This window comes from Bos taurus, chromosome 4 (assembly GCF_002263795.3).
Source record: "Bos taurus isolate L1 Dominette 01449 registration number 42190680 breed Hereford chromosome 4, ARS-UCD2.0, whole genome shotgun sequence".
NCBI classification, from domain to species: domain Eukaryota; kingdom Metazoa; phylum Chordata; class Mammalia; order Artiodactyla; family Bovidae; genus Bos; species Bos taurus.
Genome location: NC_037331.1, coordinates 5525289 through 5544119, shown reverse-complemented (window position 1 = coordinate 5544119; position 18831 = coordinate 5525289). Strand labels below are relative to the sequence as shown.

The window sequence follows — 18831 nt, the reverse complement described above, 5'->3', positions numbered from 1 at the left end:
CCTCCATCCATGGGATTTTCCAGGGAAGAGTACTGGAGTGGGTGGCCATTTCTTCAGTCCTTATTTATTGCCTGAAAAATGTCCATTTCCTTCTGTCTTTTTAAAGCTTGAGCTAAACTCTCTCACTCTGTTTATTATTATCATGTTCCTATTTTCTTTTTTTCATGGTTTTCTTTAGATTCCAGGAGTTGGAGGTGAATTTTAGAAATTTCATCTTGGTATTTATGTGTACTTGCAGTCTTTGAATAGGCAAATACTAGTTTTACCAATGGGGCTTCCCAGGTGGCTCAGTGGTAAAGAATCTGCCTGCGATGCAGGAGACTCAGGAGACCCGGGTTCGATCCCTAGATGGGGAATTTCCCCTGGAGAAGGAAATGGCAACCTGGTCCAGTATTCTTGCCTGGACAATTCCATGGACAGAGGAGCCTGGCGGGCTACAGTCTGTGGAGGCAGTCCATGGGGTCTCAAAGAGTCAGACGTGACTGAGCAACTACACATGCACATTCTTACCAATAAAAAGGTAATTTCCATTAACAACAACAACAACTAGGACTTAACTTTCTGGAAATATCCCTAAATCTATCCTTTAACCTGTTCACCCCGAGCGGTGGCGAACTCTGTCTCAGAGCGTGAGTTAAGGACACCAGAGCAACGGCTGCAGACACACTCCCATGAACAGAATCCTCATTTTTGAACCACTTTGCTCAGATGTACTCTTTAGAAGAAGAATCTTTGCTTATCCTGGTTTCCCTTTCTACACGATAGGTTTGTCAATCAGAGCTTTTCCACGCTATTGAGTTCACTGTGAACAATTCAATTGTACTAATAAAGTATGAACAGAAATAGGGCTGGTCACCAGCTGTGCTACACGGAGAGAAGACCAGGAGCTGGTTTATCCCCAGCAGATCCTCAGGTCATGGGTTAGCTGTTGTGGGAAGGAGGGCAGAGTTCACTTTGGCCATTTTTGTCACTTTTCACTTCAAACAGCCACTGTTGTTCCATGACCTGGCGTCAACTGGAAACCCTGTCAGGGCAAGTGATGGCCTTAAAAGGTCACCCCAATCCCAAGTGGAGGTGAAGATCTGCCGGGGTTTGGGGATGGAAGGGAAGTCTGTGTAGACTTGGGTTTCCAAGCACCGAGGGCAGCTGTCCTCCGAACCACATGGTCGTACAAAGCCCCGCCCTGTTGTTTTTCCTGCTTATGAAAAACTTGGTGGGTGCCAGTCGGCTGTGGCTGATCCCTTCGGCCTGAAGCCTTTGCTGATGAGAAGATAGCTGGTGTGTTAGCCGTGGTTATCTGCCTGTGCCTTCCCACTGAGGGGAGGGCTGGCTGAGAGAGAGGCCTGAGGAGCGTTGCCATGAATCTGCACATGAGTCTGACAGACGGACGCGGTGGTTCCCATTCGGTGGATGAGGCACTTGGGGCTCAGGGCGGCTGGCACCTCACTGAGTCCACAGCCCCGGGGGAGGCAAAGCCAAGGGGCCGGCCCTGCAGCCCTTGCACCCGGCTCTCTGACGCCTCCCCATCCTTCCTAGAAGTCAGCGAGGCTGCAGATTCAGGGACATCTGGGATGTGACGTCCCGGAACGCAGGTAGGAGCAGCCAAAGGACTCATTCCAGCAGAAATCCTGGGCCTGTGTGCTCAGTTCTCTAAACGGAAGTCAAGTCCAGCACTTTGCCCATGACTTACTTCATCTAAACACACCCCGCTGCTTGGGAGTCACACTCAGACGTAAGCAGCACGGTGCCTTCTGTCTTCCAGCTTCTCCTGGAATGTATGTGGTTTCTGAAAATGTTCAAGTCGGATGGTTGTGTCCAAAAGGAATAGTGAGGAGTTTGATTCAAGGCCCCTGTGGTGAGCCCATCACGTTCCAGGTCTTGTGCAGCAGGAGAGGAAATGCAGAGAAGGGAGCCACGGCCTGCAGCCCTTTATCTGAGCACAGGATTGAGCTCCGGACACACCAGGTTCCACAACTAGGCGTGCATCCTAAGGGCTCTGGAGTGGAGTTGGCAAGGGCTGTGTAGCTGAGAGAGAGGGTAGGTTCCAAGTGGGTGTCACAAGGATGGGAAAGCAGAGGGGCCTTGCAGTGGGTGGGGAGTCTTTGCTAGCTGAGCAGGTTGGGGGATGAGGCTTGAGGGAAGAGTCCTTGACATCTGCACAGGACGCAGATCTGCTGGAACAAGGACAGCTTCACACGAGCTGCAAGGCATTTCCAAAGAGGTGAGGATGGCGGTTTGCTTCCTCTTGCTTTTGGTTGTCTGAGTGGTATTACCAGCTGGAGAGTCATTGTCATTGCTGATCAGGATTTGACAGGACCTGGGGTTTTGTCTTATTATAACAGTGCATGCTACATCACTTAGTCATGTCTGACTCTTTGCCAGCCTATGGACTGTAGCCCACAGGCTCCGCTGTCCATGGGATACTCCAGATCAGAATACTGGAGTGGGTTGCCAGCACTTCCTCTGGGGCATCTTCCCAACCCAGGGACTGAACCTGTGTCTCTTATGTCTCCTGCATTGGCAGGTGGCTTGTTTACCACTAGCTCCACCTGGGAAGCCCTCATTAGAACAGAACAGAATAGCGGAGACCTTAGAAGCAGGTGCCCTGACAAAGTCAGCCTTGAGGATGAGGGTCTCAGGCCCAGGGGTCAGATGGTTTGAGAGGGGAGCCAGTGCCGGGTGGGGGTAGGAAGCCCTGGCAGGAGGTGAAGCAGGTAGAGGCAGCCCCGCCAGACAGCATGGCAGCTTCACGCATGTGCTGGACGTGATGTGATTGGAAAAGGTCAGAAAGAAACAAGTCGAGAGAATTGGCCATCAACGGCCGGGGGTGGGGGTGTGGCCAGGAGGTCAGAGAGAGGACCACAGGCACGTGGGACGGGAGGAGGAGAGCGGGGTGTGGAGGAAGACCTGGAGTTTGGATTCCACCTGCTTGTCTGCAGCATGAAGGGACAGAAGGGCAGGCAGGCGGGCTGGAGCCCCGGAGAATCCTGCCATCAGCAGGTGCTGGCACGTCATTGCTTCCTGTGTCCACCCAGGACACAGGGCTGAGTGGACACTGGGGCCCTGGGGTCTGAGGAAGGATCTGGAGTGGGAAGGGGGTGCTGCAGGAGGAGCCTCTTAGGGATCACTCAGCTGAGATGTGAGCCAGCGCTCATGGGCTCCGTGTGCAGGGTCAGACCTATAGCTTCCTCTTCCATCAGTCTGGAAGGACACCCCTTTCTCAGCATAACAGTCAGGAGTGTCAGAATTCTCTCCCCTGGTAGGACGAGGCACTCCCTCACATAGAGGGTGGTCTGAGCACAAAGGTCCACCCCAAAAACATCTGGTGTGGGGGAATCTCAAGAGAGTCTAGATCTGGTACTTTTGCAGGACGTAACTAGCTCTCCTGCAGGAATGTGGTCTTGGAATTTCGGCTCTGACGGTCCCTGGTCCTCTTCTTTGCCCACTGGCCCATGCAGGGACCCTCTCACTAGGGCCGTGACAGGACTAGAATGCCCATCCCTGAAATGTGAGATCTGCAGGCATGGGAGAAGTCACTGCAAACCATACTTACACGAGTTACTGAGACTAATGATCTGATCGTGACCAACACGCTTAATATGATTTGAAGAATATGTGTAAAAGTCATATGACAGCACATTTCTAAATTCTTCTAAATAAAAATCTGAATGTATTTACACTAAAATCATCCATCTTTCTTTGACTTGAGAGGGGACAGACTTCTTCTCTCCCAGTTTGAAAATCCCAAGTACATCTTCATCTCTTCCAAAGGTGCCAGCAGTGTGGGAAGCGTAGAATTATATTCTTGATAATTTGCACAAATAAAGGGACCTGAAGAGTGTGGTTTCTGGGCCTTTCACCTTTTTTTCTCGGAATGGTCATCAATGTGCCATCTGAATAGGGTTCAGAATCTGAGGCATTCCTAGCATTTTATACAGAAATGTTCATAACAACTCAGGGAATAAAAATTCCTACCAAGTGAGCTCAATTTGTTCTTGGCGACAAGAATGCATCCTGTGAAATTTAGGAAACTTAGCAAGGTTCACTAAATCTGCTTCTGTCTGCACCCTTTTATGAAGCAACAGCCTGAAATTTGGGGTGGAATTTACAAAAGAAATGAAGAGTCTGGGAGTCAGTTGAGACATCACTCCTGCTCCCATGGTGGAGCTTCAGGACCAGCCAGGACTGTGACCAGAACACATCGACTCTGCACCTGTAACACAGCCCCTCAAGTGCCCAGGGAGAATGGGGGTGCGGCTGATGTCATGTTCATCAGACACGGGGACACCATGGGCGTGTGGGGCACTGGGGTCAGTGGCCAGGGAGAGTGAGAGCCTCTGCGACATGGTGCCCGCTGTGCATGCTTACTGCCCGTGGGTGTGGGGACTGGTGGCCCTGGAGAAGGCAGCACTGGGGCGGGGGGGTGGGGGGAGGTCTTACTTTCCAGACCACTTGTTTGTCGTCATTTTAATGATGTGGGGGATTCTTTATTTTAGTAAATATATGTATTCTTTATTTTATGATTTTTAAATGAAATACAATTGATATACAGAATTATATTAGTTTCCGGTGTACAGCTTAGTGATCCAGTGTTTTTACAATTTATACTCCTTTAAACCTTGTTACAAAATAATGGCTGTAATTCCGTGTGCCACACAATATATGCTTGTTGCTTATCTACTTCAAAATTCTATACTGGAGTATAGTTGCTTTACGATGTTATGCTTCGGGTGCACAGCAAAGTGATTCAGTTATACATGTACATGTATCCATTCCTTTTAGGCTCCTTTCCCATATAGATTATTGCAGAGTATTGGGTAGAGTTCCTTGTACTACGCAGGATGTCCTTATTAGTTATCTATTTCACATACCGTGGTGTGTGTGTGTTAATTGTGTGGGGAATTCTGTCGGTAAACGCTCTGTAACTCCCATGAGTGGTGAGTGTGTGTGCACACATCTCAGTGTGTGCTTGTGTGCAGCCGCAGTAACTTTTAAGCTCTCCAGCTTCATAGTGGAGAAAGCACAGCTCCCAAAGCCCCATCCTGCAGGCAGAGTGTGTATTTGGAGTAGTGAGTTTCTGTGTTAATTGTATATGGTCTCAGATTCACCTGGGCCCCCGGTCACTGCCAAGAGGACCGACTCCAGGGCTTCCTGGAAGCCCCAGCCCCTCCCTGGTGCCTTAGTGATGGTCCCTGCCTTGCAGGACCATGTGGGGACTAAAGGCAGTTTGTGGAAAGAGCTAATAGATAAGTCCCTGTTGTTTGTAGAGTTCCTGGTGCCTGCCTTCCACGAGGTACTGGACTGATGAGAGTAAAATGGGATGAGATGGGACAGAGCAGGACAGGAGAGTGTTCACGCTTCCCTACTGTGTGCTTGTTCCCTGCAGGAAGGGAGGAGCTTTCCTTTTTCTGAACTCAAAAGTTGGTACCTGCAGGAATGTAGGTGGTGCCCGAGCAAGAGTGAATTTCTTCTGCTTTCCTTGGGGAAGCAGAACGTTATAGCTACAGAGGATAAGCAGAGAACTGACGCCCTTGGTGAATGGGTAACGTTCGCTGTCTGATGATGTGTGGTACTGTTACTTATATTCAATGCAAGGTGTGCTGATGGGCTTCGGTGTTTTAAGGACTATGCTCTGATCATCCAGGACCTGTGCGAGTGCACATCTTCTCCCGGGGAGGCAGCTTTTAGATGAACACTGTTCATCTCCTTCACTCATCCTCTCTATTGATCCTCCACCTTCACCTCCCCTTCCTCATTGTCATACATGGCCTCTAGCTAAAGGCGTGCCAGGAGGTCGACTTTCAAATCAAGCCGTGCTCAAGCCCATCAGCAGTCTCAGTCATTTCTCAGAGAATCAAGGCAGTGATGTCATTTAATCAGAAAATTTTATATTATGTCGTGTATTCTGATGTCCCTGATTTTAAAAGGTAATACTGACCTTTCAAAACATCTTGGCTTTTTCTCCCTCATCTGAGATGGTAGCACCCTGTGATATGGAGGGCTCGGGGCTTCAGAAGTTGGAGCTCCTTGAAGACGACAGAATTGCAAAGGTCGCTGAGAAATCAGTGTCCCTGGTTGACTGTCTGCTGACCGTGGAGCACAGGTGGACCAGGCAGACCAGCTGATGCCAGCCCTGCTGGGCAGGGGGCTGGGAACACCAGTACTGACTGTTAGATCCAGATGATCAGAAGGGAGGAGCATCCGAGAAACAGGAGAAGACAGGAAGGCTGAGGGTTTGCTGAGAAGTGATTCAGGTAGCAACTTCAAGGAATAGCTTTGGCGGTGTCTCCAAAACTGTTTCCCATTCTCCCAATATTTTACTGAAATTTTCATGCGGAAGAGGGGAGGGCCTGTGGGCACATAAGTTTGGAAAACACTGGCTTAAGTCAAGTTCAGTAGGTCTGTTTCCTGCAGGAAACTCTGCTATTCAGTAGTTCAGCAACATGTTTAATTTAGCAGCTACTCTATGGATGTAACTCAGACTGCCACCGGGGTGTCACTTCAGCAGACAAAACTAATGTGTGTGTACATGTGTATTTGTGTGTGATGTGCAGTGTCTGTTAAGTTCCAAGACATAGGCACACACTGGAAAGCGCTAACCTATAAAACAGAAAAAAAAAAAAAACAAAAAACTTGGCAGTTTGAGGTGGTGATAGTCTTTATGAGGGCAGCTGATAAGGAATACCCACAGAAATTGGTAGTTCACTTTGAGGTAGGGGAAAACACAAATTTTTCCCCACCCAGTGTGTTGCATGAACATTTTCTAATTTTCTGTGAGGACTTTCTAAGAAAAAGCCAAAGGAAGAACATTTGCAATGCAGTCAGCCCGTTAAGAGTCACACTGCTTCTGTGAAGATAAGCACTTTCCCAGGGGAAGCTCGGCTATGATGAGCAGATCCTGGACCTGTCTGTACCCACTCTGCTGAAGGGTTTCTCACTGTTCTAGAATGTTCCAGAAGCAGTGCCTAAGATGCTCAGCACACCAGAGGTTACTTACTCTATAGCATCTGTGTGATTTGGTGCCATGAGCTCAGACCTCTGGGAAGTGGGATCCCGTTTCGAAGTAAGCACTGTGTTGCCATTTCAGCCCTTGGTTTGAAGGCTGACAGTACCAGACTGGTAGCTAAATAATGGTGTGGAGTAATATTACTTTCCTTTTTTAAAACAGCAACAACAACAACAATAGTTTCTTTTAAACTCTTACTCTGTCTCTTGGATGGTGTTACAGCCCAGCTTTTTTTTTGCCTTCTTTGTTGCAGTGGCTTATGGGGCTGACGGCTTTAGGGATTTCCATGCAATAATTCCCAATTCTTTCTCTCGTAAGTATACACTTTGCTTCTAGAAAACGATAATGCATGTTCATTTCATACTCAGTTCCCATAGTGTAAATATTGTGAATGCATGATTTTTCATCACCTTCCTCCATACTTGAAGCATTGAGATAAGTATCAGTCATGCTGTTGATTAAGCATCTGCCACCGAGAACTCCACTTAAACACTTGAGGTGTGGGCGCCTGGTTTTATCATAGGCTGTTGGATGCACATGGAGCGTGCCTTCCATGGTGGCAGTGCAGTAACAGTAAGGGTAGAAGTAATAATAGTTTAACGGAATTATTACTCTACTAATGCTGTTAAATAGTTTCGTTATGAATGTTACCAGTATCTCCTCTTTGGTTGAGTATAATGATACTGACCAGACTTTCTATCACCGTTAAATAACCCAACAAACTTTCAAGATGCCTTGTACAATTCTGTAGGACAAAGAAGGATGCGTGCTCTCCTTCTGTAGCTCGGAAGTATTAATTTCAGAACTGAGAGGAGAAAAGTCGCAGGGCATCAAGGCCGTTAGTTCGTGGTCCTCACTTCCTGAGCAGACACGCTGAGTGCTTCTGTGTGCGGGACGTTCCTGGTCTGAGCTGTCAAACCCAACGCAGATGTTAATTTCATTTTTCTTTTTTAGGTATTGAGAGATGATGAATGATAAATATATTTGGGCGACATCCTTAAAGGAGTATTTTAAGAAGTGGAAAGGGCTTTTTTAAAATGTCCAGAGAGTTGAATACTAAAAGTGGTGCAAGTTGGTTGCCCCCTTAGGATGTAGTCTTCAGAGCCTATATTGGTAAATGTTCTAATGTTATAAAACAATATCATAAGTCATGCTTAATCCTGTAACAAGTATTAACACAAACTCTAAGCTCAAAGGTGTCAGTAGCAGTTAAAGGTCTATGACATCCTGGCTATGAAAAACTCTTGGCAGCAAAAGGGCTTAGCACTTACCAACCTAGGGTTACCCCTTTTCTTGGAACCTACACTGACTGCTTTTCCAGTTTATAAAAGTTACAGAGATCTTTCTCTTTCTTACTAATGTTCCTTTGAATTGACTTTAAAACAGCTTGATATTTATTTCTGTGAGATTATATGCATGTACATATAAATGTTTATATGTGTGTATATGTGTATTTATATGTGTGCTTATGTGATTACATAAAACACTTTTAAGGTACTAGCACAGAGAACTAATATTAATTTTGAGATGAAATATGGAAATATTTGTTGAAATATTAAAAAGTCAAATGCACTTAAGAGTAAGATAATACATTCTGACATGTTTTCATTAAATCTGAGAAAGTTTAGGATCAAGCACATTGCAGTGTTGGAGAAGATCCTTTGGTGAAGACTTCAGTATGTAAAAACTGCTGCCTATAAAGATACACAATACTTGCAGATACTGTAAGACAGATGATACACGTTTCAATGCCCTTCCTGTCTTTACTTTTATACAGTTGGGTTCACAGGTTTTAGTATCTCTTCTCTCCTCCTTCTCCACCCCCTCCCACATACCCAAGTTGCAACTGTTGATCTTGCCGAGGTCCCCACCCAAGCAAGCAACCCAACTGTTCTGGGCCAACATCACCACCTAGTGGTCATGATAGAGAATTGTCCTCCTCATTTACCTCTTTCTTGTCCCTTGTTGAAAATTAAAAACAAACTGTTTGACCCTATTCTATCTCAATTTGTGTCCCCTGCTACCTGAGAAAAATGTAAATAAATGCTAGTAACTCATTCTGTTTTTCATACGCTTCCTCTTTTATCTCTCCCTGATTTTATTGCTTTTAAAACCCAAAACATCAAATAAGGATAAACATATTTCTAGTTGAGGGCTCCCCTAGTGGCTCAGATGGTAAAGAATCTGCCTGCAACGCAGGAGACCTGGGTTCAGTCACTGGTTCGGGAAGATCTCCTGGAGAAGGGAATGGCTACCTTCCCATTAGGGAAGTAAAGAAAGTAATCATGCCTCCTTGCAATGAAAAATCCTGCATTTTTAATGATATAAGTTCTAATCAGTGGTTTCATTAACCTTAAAGTGCTTAAAAGTTTTCATAAACCCTTAGAGGCAGCACAAAAACTTCTACACATCTTTCTTCATCTAAAATTTTTAATTACCTTCATTCAAGATACACCTTAAATATATTTGATCTTTCCTAGCTAGTCACCAGTTGCAGGAATATTTCTGTCTCCTGATTTTTCATTTAAAATATTGAGCATTTTGAGCTTACCTGGTCTAAACTCATAGTTTAGGGAATGTCTGTTCAGTGGAACAATGCCATCTGAGTACCAATGCTTTACCTCACCTATAAATATATAGACACATTCTAAAGGGAAAGGAAAGTGATGGGGAAACAGCATCTATCTGTGAGGCGAGGCCGCCAGTGTGCTATATCCCTTTGCATTAACACGTTTTAATCTTTCATGAGGCATACAATGGTTGGCAACAGGTCCAGGCCTCCTGGCCCCCGTGACCCCAAGTTCTCTGGATTCTCTCAGGGCTAACCTTGTCTGTGTGCTAATGACCAGGCACCCAGGGTCACTCTAAGGACTGTCCTGTTGCTAATAACATAGAAAGTCTCTGAGATGTGTAAAAACGAGACTTTCATTTCCCCAAATTTTAAATTGCATCTTGGAAAGAAAGTGGCTTTTGGCTCAGGGTTTGAAGGCACATCCACTCTGCAGGCAGCCATGCTTATTAAATAATGACACCGGGGCCTCGTCCATCAGCTCCTGGGACTCTGTGGAAAAGTTAGCTGCACGGTTAGGCCTGAACCAATGCGTTCCAGGGTCAAGAAACACAAAGTCTCCATTTCATGTTCTATATTTAATCAGTTCCACTCAGCACCATACTGAGTTTGACATTTTTCTAAGCGGTGGAAGGACAGAGTTACAAAATATTTATAAGTATAATCCCCATATTCAAGGAGAGTATAACATTTCATAGAAGCAGTAGTGCAACTAAGCAGCTTGGGGTCCAAAGAACCAGAGCTGATGGAATGGTTTAGGAATTTAGAGAGGGGATGACCACAGAGACAGCATCCATGGGCTGGACCACGGAACACTAAATGCAAGTTAGGAAGGATGACTGGTTCCTGGAATTGATGACAGGATGGGCCTGAGGAAGAAAATAAGAGAGGGCTGATCACATGGCCTTCTCACACAGGGTGCAGGGGCCCTACTTGTCTCTGGGTGGGCTCTGGAGTGTTTGGGTGTGAACCTGCGGATGGCCGAAGTTGGTCCCAGTCTCCTCCTTCACTTTGAGCAAAGGCTGGTGCCCTTGAGTGCTCCGGGGTGTGCAGTTCAAAACCACGGACCCACCAGCTCTCAGACCCAAGAGCCTTCCCAGGAAGGCCTACAAGATGCAGGGGCAGGCTCTCCACACCCGCACCTGCCCCTCTGGTGCCTTGAGTGGAAGCCTGGCTGCCAGAGCTGCCCACTACCACCACGCTCCAGGCATTGCCTTCTGTCCTCCAGCAGTGTGGAGGGCTCCCAGAGCAGGGATCCCCCTCAGAAGGACCTCCAGGCTCCCTTTTGTCTTCCTCCTGCTTCCCTTCGTTCAGGAACCTGGGGTCGGGGGGCACTTCTGCTCTCAGCCTGAGGCTTGTGTCTGAGCCCAGCACATCCGGGCCCCTTGACATCTAGGAATGGGCTTCCTTTTGACCCGCTCCGGACTGTGTGCCCCTGTTTAAAGGAGGCTCCAGCCTGTGCGGCAGGGAGACTCTGTAGGCCAGTGACACGGGCCCCCAGGCCTGCAGCATCTACTGTCCTTGGGCCACGTCGCTAGTCAAGCTCACCATCACGTAAAACCCCTGAAGCCACTTTCACATTTACAGAAGTGAAGCCAAAACGCCCTGTCTGAGCTTGTGTTTCTCCAGTGTGTCTTCTGCCTTATGTGGACCTGATTCATGGGGTTGCAAAGAGTCAGACACAACTGAGCAACTGAACTGAACTGAACATGGATGTATGTTAGATTTCAACTCTTGAGATCGGATCTGTGTTTGCCACATGTTAAGACAGTTCCCTGCCCTGATTTCCGTCATGTGCAAGAATAATACGACCGCCACTTGCATTCACCTCCCCGTGAGGCGAGAGCCCTTCCTCGTGGACACCCGCCTTGGGTTGGGGGCGTCTCTGCACCTTTCCCACGCACCTAAGGTGCATTTGTACACAGAGAGATAGGAACTTCCCCCTCACACGGAGAGAAAATTCACACATGCTTGAATCTGCTGAGCCAGTGGCTGATGTGTGGCCCACTGGGTCTCACCTCCACCCCCGGCTCCCCTCTCACTTGCCACAGACCTTTCTGTGACCGTCTGGCCTTGAATTCCTCCCCCTCCCCTCCTCCCCCAAGTGCAGGCAGCTTCCAGATCTGCATCCCCAGCATGTGCCTGCTGGCTCCTGTGACTCCATGTGTCTCCATGTGACTCCAACCCTCTGTCCAGTCCCCGTGATTTACTCTCCCCTGACCTTGCTCAGGGATCTGGGGACCCCCAAATTGGGGGGCTTCCTATTTTTTTTTTCATAAAACTAGAATATCACACGATACTGAATTTTATTCTTTGCACTTAGCCTGTTGTGGTGCTGAATACATCTACATAAAACCATACCAGAGGATCCACAGTGATCGGAGGGTAATTTACAAAAAGGATCTCAGGCCTTTTCAGCCTCCTGGTTTCTTGAGTCTATGAATACAGTTCTCAGAGAAAATGTCACTTGGCAGAAAATGACAAAGTCCCGCCTTCATGGACTACTGTCAGATGAGTGTCAAGACCTGTGGCGTCAGGGCATCTGTGAGATTTAAGATGACATCCGTCCCTCACTCTCCATTCCCACTGTTCTCATCCTGTTCACTCCTGACGCGCTTTACCTGTGCCGCCCACAGTCTGCCTCCGGGACCGGCTGTGGGTCCCGATGGCAGAGAGCCATCTCTTTACCCCCTCAATTCTCTCAAAGCTCCAGTTGGGCCGGTGCTGACAATCTCCAGTTTTACAGATGAGGAAACTGAGGTACAGAGCAGGTACATGCGTTGTACCAGATCTCAGCATTTATAAAGAATGGAGCTGAGATTCCAAACCAGGAATTCTGATTTCAGAGTCCCAGCTCTGAGCTTGCCAATCACGAGAACTGTGTTGAGTCCAACCAGCTTGTTCCTAGCACAGGCTTTCTCAGACTCCAGTGGAAGTGGATGTGTCCAAGGGGGTGGGTTCGGGGTGGGTCTCGTTCAGTGGGTCTGAGGTGGACCCCAAAGTCTGCTCTTGCCAGCACGTTCTCAGGGACTTGCTTTTGGTCCAGGGACCATAGTGGGAGAACCACTGATTCACAACGCCGATCAAAAACTTTGTAGTCGTGGTTGCTGTCTATCTCATTGATTATTTTACTTGGCACAATTTACCTCCTTCCTCTTGTTCATCTGTAGAGACTGTGAGGAACACGAGGGCTTTCAGTGTAACCGCAGTTTCTCCTGGTCCTCACAGTGTTGGACTCAGCCATCCCTTATCAGTCATTGTTTCAGAAGAGTGCAAACCAAATATCTGTTTTCTTTACCAAGAAAAACACACGAATGACAGAAATAATGACCCTAAATGTGATGCTGAGGAAGCAACAATGCAAAGTGGACAGTGGTTATTGTATCATAACCGAGAGCCCTTCACCTCCCCTGCTCCCCCTCCCCATGCCCACACATGAGTCTTTCTTTCTGAAAAGCTAGTACAGATCTGTTTACATTCACAGACCATCCCAGTCAACCCTTGAGCAACTGGAAGAACCCTCAGGCTCGTGGCCCTACTTTAGGATACAGGTTTTATTATCACTACAGAATAAGAAGGGTTTAGAGTGGTCATGTGCCAAAGAAACAGACAAAATTCTTTCAGGAATCTGCAGACAGAAATCTGAGGGTGTGTTTGCTGAGTTTTGTCCCCACATTTATTAACACATGAATGAATGAAGGAAAGGAAGCTTATGGTTATCCTTATGCTTAAGGGGACTTTCTCAGCTAGATAAGCACTTCTCAGGGGGTTTTGCCAAACAAGGGCCCCCACCCGTGGGGGCTGGATTACTTGACGATCACTTATCTTCTGGGATCAGGGGTTCTGCTGGCTCACAGGGTGTTGGACTTGGCCTCTGGTCACTCCAGAGGGGCTGTCACGGTGGACCTGGTGACCTTACCCTGTGATAGCCCCCCATGCCCCCCCAATCTAAAGTGAGAATTTATAAATAGCTTTTCCACACTTCTTCACCCTCTGCCATTTGGACCTACAGAAAGGGCAGGCAATTGACCCAGCCCCGAGATGCCGACTGCCACACGTCACAGCCCCCTGTGGGCGGACGGGTCCAGGCCGGGCTGCTGTCCCCGGGATAAGGTGCTAAGAACCTGTGTTTGGAAGCTGTCGCTCCCACTGGGTCGCTTCGCTGCTGGGCGGTGCTGTTCTGTTTTTGCCTGACACTGAGCGGCCCCTGTGTTGTATTGTCTCTTTCAGCCGGTAATGTTAAAGTAGAGACTCAGAGTGATGAAGAGAATGGGCGTGCCTGTGAAGTGAATGGGGAAGAGTGTGCGGAGGACTTGCGGATGCTCGATGCCTCCGGAGAGAAAATGAATGGCTCGCACAGTGTCCAAGGCAGCAAAGCTTTGTCAGGAGCTGGAGGCATTCGACTTCCTAACGGCAAACTAAAGTGTGATGTCTGTGGGATCATTTGCATCGGCCCCAATGTGCTCATGGTCCACAAGAGAAGCCACACTGGTAAGGCTTGGCGTAGCTCCTCCTTCGGTGGCCCGGAGGTGCCCGCGGTGTGTCGCAGAGGGCAAGGCCCCTCCCGGCCGAGTGTCGCAGAGGGCAAGGCCCCTCCTGGCCGAGTGTCCTGAGCGAGGTGTAGCCTCCCTGTTCATCCAGAAGGATTTCTAAACATGCACCAATTCGATCCTCTAAACTAAAGCTATAAACAGAAAGGTAAAGGTAACAGGTGTGCAAGTTCTGACAAGGGCCTGAGGTTCTGCTCGCTAAATAGGGGCGGCGGGGCTGTGCCAGATGGTCCACCCATAAGAAAACCAAACAGAGTAAGAGACTGATGCCCTGAAATCCACTCCTCAGATTGTCCACCGAGAAACCAGGAATGGGAGATGCATGTTGGGGGTATTCGTACTAACAGGACTTGATTCTTAGAAACACTCATTGAATCCTGATGGAATAGCAGCAAAGTATAGTCTTTCAGAAAGACTTTGTTTTCAGAAGGCTTCTCCTCCCAGGCGACACTCCCACCGAGATGGTTTGGTTGCCACCAGCTCCCATATGAGGGCTTCCCTGGTGGCTCAGACCGTAAAGACTCTGTCTGCAATGCAGGAGACCCTCTCAAATTGGTAAAGAATTTAATACCTAAACCCCCGACCTAGCGGATGTGGGGGATGGAGGCTTTGGCAGCAGAAGAGAAAGTATTCTGGATCCAGAAATGAAGGAGTGCAAACTGAAGGCTGCACCCAAGCTCCTGACATGTTCCCACACTGGGGGCTGGAGACAAAAGGTCTACATTCTGCCCCGCCCGGGTGCCCCGAGTGCAGTCATGGCGGACGACCAGTCACGTGCTTCCCCACCGGAAGTGTCGCGAGCGGCCCTAAAGAGTCTTCAAAATAAAATATTAACAGGGCACACCTTACCTTTAACGGCATGCATAGTCTTTAGAACCGAATAGAAACTTTACTCTTCTGCTCTAAAGGTGGAAAAAGCATAATAAATGTGCCAACTCCAGTGATCACTGAAAGTTTGGACATAAACATAACCTGAGCCCCTGCTGCCCAGGGGTACTGGCGAGGGGCTGTGGTTAGGGTTAGGATTAGGCTATCTCAAAGCCAGGGTCTTCCACTGTTCTCCACAAGAGGAGACTAGCAAACTGGCAAAACAGCAGACTGAGAAGGCAAAGTGAGTTTCGTAATCTAGCTCAGGGAAGTGAGGAAGAAGATGAACATCGCGACCTCATGTGATTCTTCCCTGGGCCACACACTTATCTGATTATCAAAAATGAAGCAGGAACTCAGAAAATTCGTGGAGCAAAACAGCTGGGTTGTAAGGAAATGCGGATCTTTGTAGAGTTGTCATTTGTATATTTGAATCAGGCAGTTCCCAAAATGATTTTTGGTTGTCATCCATCTGGAAAAACTGTATAATATGTCTACTTTCAATCAACATTCATTTTCGATAAAAACTTAACTTCTACAGTTTAGCAAACTTTGTTTTCCCTAATGTGCCTGGCAATCCGCCAATTATCCCATGAACAATCCCCAGCACATCTAGCCCTAAGGGAAGCTCACAGGAGAGTAGTCAGGAGGTGGAAATTAAAGTGAACATAAGTTATGTGGTGAGAGACCCCTTACAGGATGCACTGGGACCCATGTTAATTCATTCCTGGCAGAGAAATAGACCTCACAAATGAATTACTTTCCTGTAAATCAAGTAAAACCTCACTATACAGTGAAAGTTCTCTTCAATAAATATTTGATAACTGAATGAAATGCTGGCATACTAAATGGCCAGATTATAATGACTGCCTGCCCTGGTAAAAAGAATAACTGCATTTAATGATAAACCTTCCAAGTATAGATATGCAGAGTAGACTGTCTGTTTGCTGCCCACTTCTGCCCACAAATAATGGCTACGTGCCAGATAAGCACCAACACATGGAGTGTTTTGCTAACGGAACAGTTCATTCCAAAAAGAGGGACTTAGAGACCATCAGCTGTATGATTCCAGCTTGATTTCTATTAAAAAGGAAAAAACAAAACCTGAAACAAGGAACTCCTGGATTGCCTTCATGATGCTTTTCTGCTTTGCATAGATATAGTGGTAGGTTGGTATTTATAGAAATAGCAACATGTTGGCCAAACTAGGTTTGAGTAGACACACTACAAAGTATCCGCATTCGTGGGGTCAGAGGGGAATGTATCAGAAAGGCAGGCTTTGCTAATCCCCAGCCCTGCCCCGAATTCCCTAAAAGCAGCATTTCCCAAAGGTAAAGTTCACCGGAGGTCCTGTGAAAATGCAGACAGGAGTCCAGACCCAGAGGATGCTGGGACCCAGACTGTCTGTAGGTGGCTCAAGGTGCAGCTTATAGTGAACCGGAAACTGCCACTTCAGAGGGCCCTTCATCGGGGAGCCTGGACTTGCACCTGCTGTCACCCAGTGGGCTGGGCACACCGGGTTTCCTTCTGGAAGACTCGCCTGCCCAGGGCCACCGCCCTCATCACCAGCACCACGAGGGCTGTGGCTGCCTTCATCTGAGTGGTCCGCTGATGCCGTCATTTCGCTTCCCCAGTTTTGCTGCTCAATTTCATTTTTTTTAACTCAAACATCATAGTAACACCTTCCTGCCAACCTCAGAGGGCTCCCGGGAGAATCAGAGGGAGGCTGTTAGGAGAGGAGCGTGTAATGCAGGGAGAACCCCACCATGCAGATGTGTAGCATCCTGGTTCTAAATGATAGGGTTTTTAATGGGAAGCATCAATAAAAATGTCTGAATTGTGGTTATCCTGTCCAGCCCTGTGCCCGCTCTCTGCCCATCTGTAGGTGAAAAGGTGCAACCATTAGGCTTTGTAAACATAGCCTCACATTGGCTGCTGGGCTTCCCAGGTGGCTCAGTGGCAAAGAATCCACCTGCCAACCAGGAGACTTGGGTCAATCCCCAGATCAGGAAGATGCCCTGGAGAAGGAAATGGCAACCACTCCAGTAGCCTCGCCTGGAAAAATCCCGTGAACAGAGGAGCCTGGTGGACTGGAGTCCGTGGGGTTGTCCATGGCTCAGTGACTAAACAGCGGTAGCAGCAGCATGCTGATTGCTGATCCAAGGCATGACTGCAGTAAGCCCAGGCAAATCCTTACGGTTCAATATATTTATAAATTCACTTTCTTCGGATACAGGATCAGAAATTTTATGATGTAGGTGTCCATGGACTTTCTTTTTGACCCAATCAAATTATGAAAAAAAGCTTAGGCGTTCTTCAGAGAGTCCCTGAAATGACAGATTACAGAGTCAGTGAGATTACAGACTAAATTTTGAATTAATGATACAAAACTCCTCATCCCAATTAAATAAAAGGGAGCACAGCCTTGGAGGAACTTGGGCTCACTCGCCATCAGCTGCATGCTGTAGGGGCAAGCAGTTGGCAGTGGCAGCAGAAGGACCAGGTATCATGAGCTGAGTTCTGCCTTCTGGCTCCAGGGCCCTTTCCTGCTAACACCTCCAAAGGGAAGCCACATTGAGTTGAATTCCGTGTCATGGCTTCAGGGAATGCTCTCTTCCAGTCCCCAGGCCCCATGTTACATATTCATGCTGGCACAACAGTCAGAAACAAATAGATTTCCAGGAAAGCTTGCCAGTGGAATTAAGACACCAGGCCCAGCAGGCTACATGAGAGCAAATTAGAAGACAAATTTCACTCTCGAAGTCATGGCCCCTGTCTTTCCTGCCTGCCCTGTTCTGCTGGAGGGATTCATGACTGTAACCATCTGTCCTTTCTCCGCTGACAACACTGGCTGGATGGCAGTGTTCCCTGCATCCTTTCAGACCTCAGGAGAAGCCAGGCGCCCAGCACCTCATCAGCATAGAGGGGGCATGTCACATGGGCACGGGTCACACCGAGGCACGTTGGTCACCAGGAACGGTCCACATCCTTGTCATGATCATGTTCATGGCATTGGACCGCCTAGCTCTCCAGAACACTCACCCTAAGGGTCCGCCCTGCCGGTCACCCTGACTCTTCTTCCTTCTTCCATCTGCTTGGAGCTAAAGACCGCAGTCACACACACACGTGTGGGGGAAGGCCCTGAAGTGTTTCTAGTCGAAAATTAACAATGTCTATTAGATGCTCCTTGGTTCTGCTGGCTACTAGCTGTTGTAACCTCCTCATCTAGTGTGGGCTTGTAACTCAGAGATTGAGGAAGTGTTACTTTTACCATCACCTTTCCACCTGCTGGACTTCCTCTGCTCAGTCAGATCCAATCTAGATACAGACTTTGGAAAATTACGAATATATTGTTATTGTTAGGATTCCAAATGGTCTATAACTGAATATCATTGTAAGTTCGCTTCAGTTTTTCCAGTAGCACATCTATCCCTCCCACTTAAGAATGATGATAATCTTGAAATTCAGATGCCAACACAGGCTTCTAAATTTAATCTGGTGTAGATTTAGTACCAGATGCACTTCTGATCGCTCTTGATAAGTGCCGTCTTGTTCACCAAAATCATGCAGATTGATTGGGAAAATTGTTAAAATACATTTTAACACATTCTTCTTCCCTAAGGTAAAGTTGTTACTAGGAAGTGCATTTTCATGGTATCTCAATACCAGATATCATGGTCATACAAAGCCTTTTGTCTAAAAAAAAAAAAGCACTTTTTAAAGAGTTTTGATGTTTACTTAAACATGACAAATGTATCCCTGTTTTAAGTGAGAGTTAAATATTCACTGATTTTAGATTCTGAGACCTGTGACTAGTCAATAGCATATTTCTTGACCGC

At 47.4% G+C, this 18831-nt stretch overlaps 1 protein-coding gene across 21 annotated transcripts in view; it reads left to right on the top strand.

Annotated features, from left to right (window-relative positions):
* Positions 1-18831, top strand: part of IKZF1 (IKAROS family zinc finger 1) — a 97840-nt gene that overhangs the window by 56134 nt on the left and 22875 nt on the right. For 10 of the 21 annotated variants that reach the window (XM_024990854.2, XM_005205098.4, XM_024990855.2 and 7 more), the window contains 2 exons: positions 7260-7319; positions 13806-14066. The exons of 6 other annotated variants lie outside the window; for them this stretch is intronic. In XM_024990854.2, coding sequence (XP_024846622.1) covers positions 7260-7319; positions 13806-14066 — 321 coding nt within the window. The remainder of the gene's footprint in view (positions 1-7259; positions 7320-13805; positions 14067-18831) is intronic. 5 more of the 21 variants (XM_005205105.5, XM_005205103.4, XM_024990858.2 and 2 more) reach the window with 1 other exon arrangement.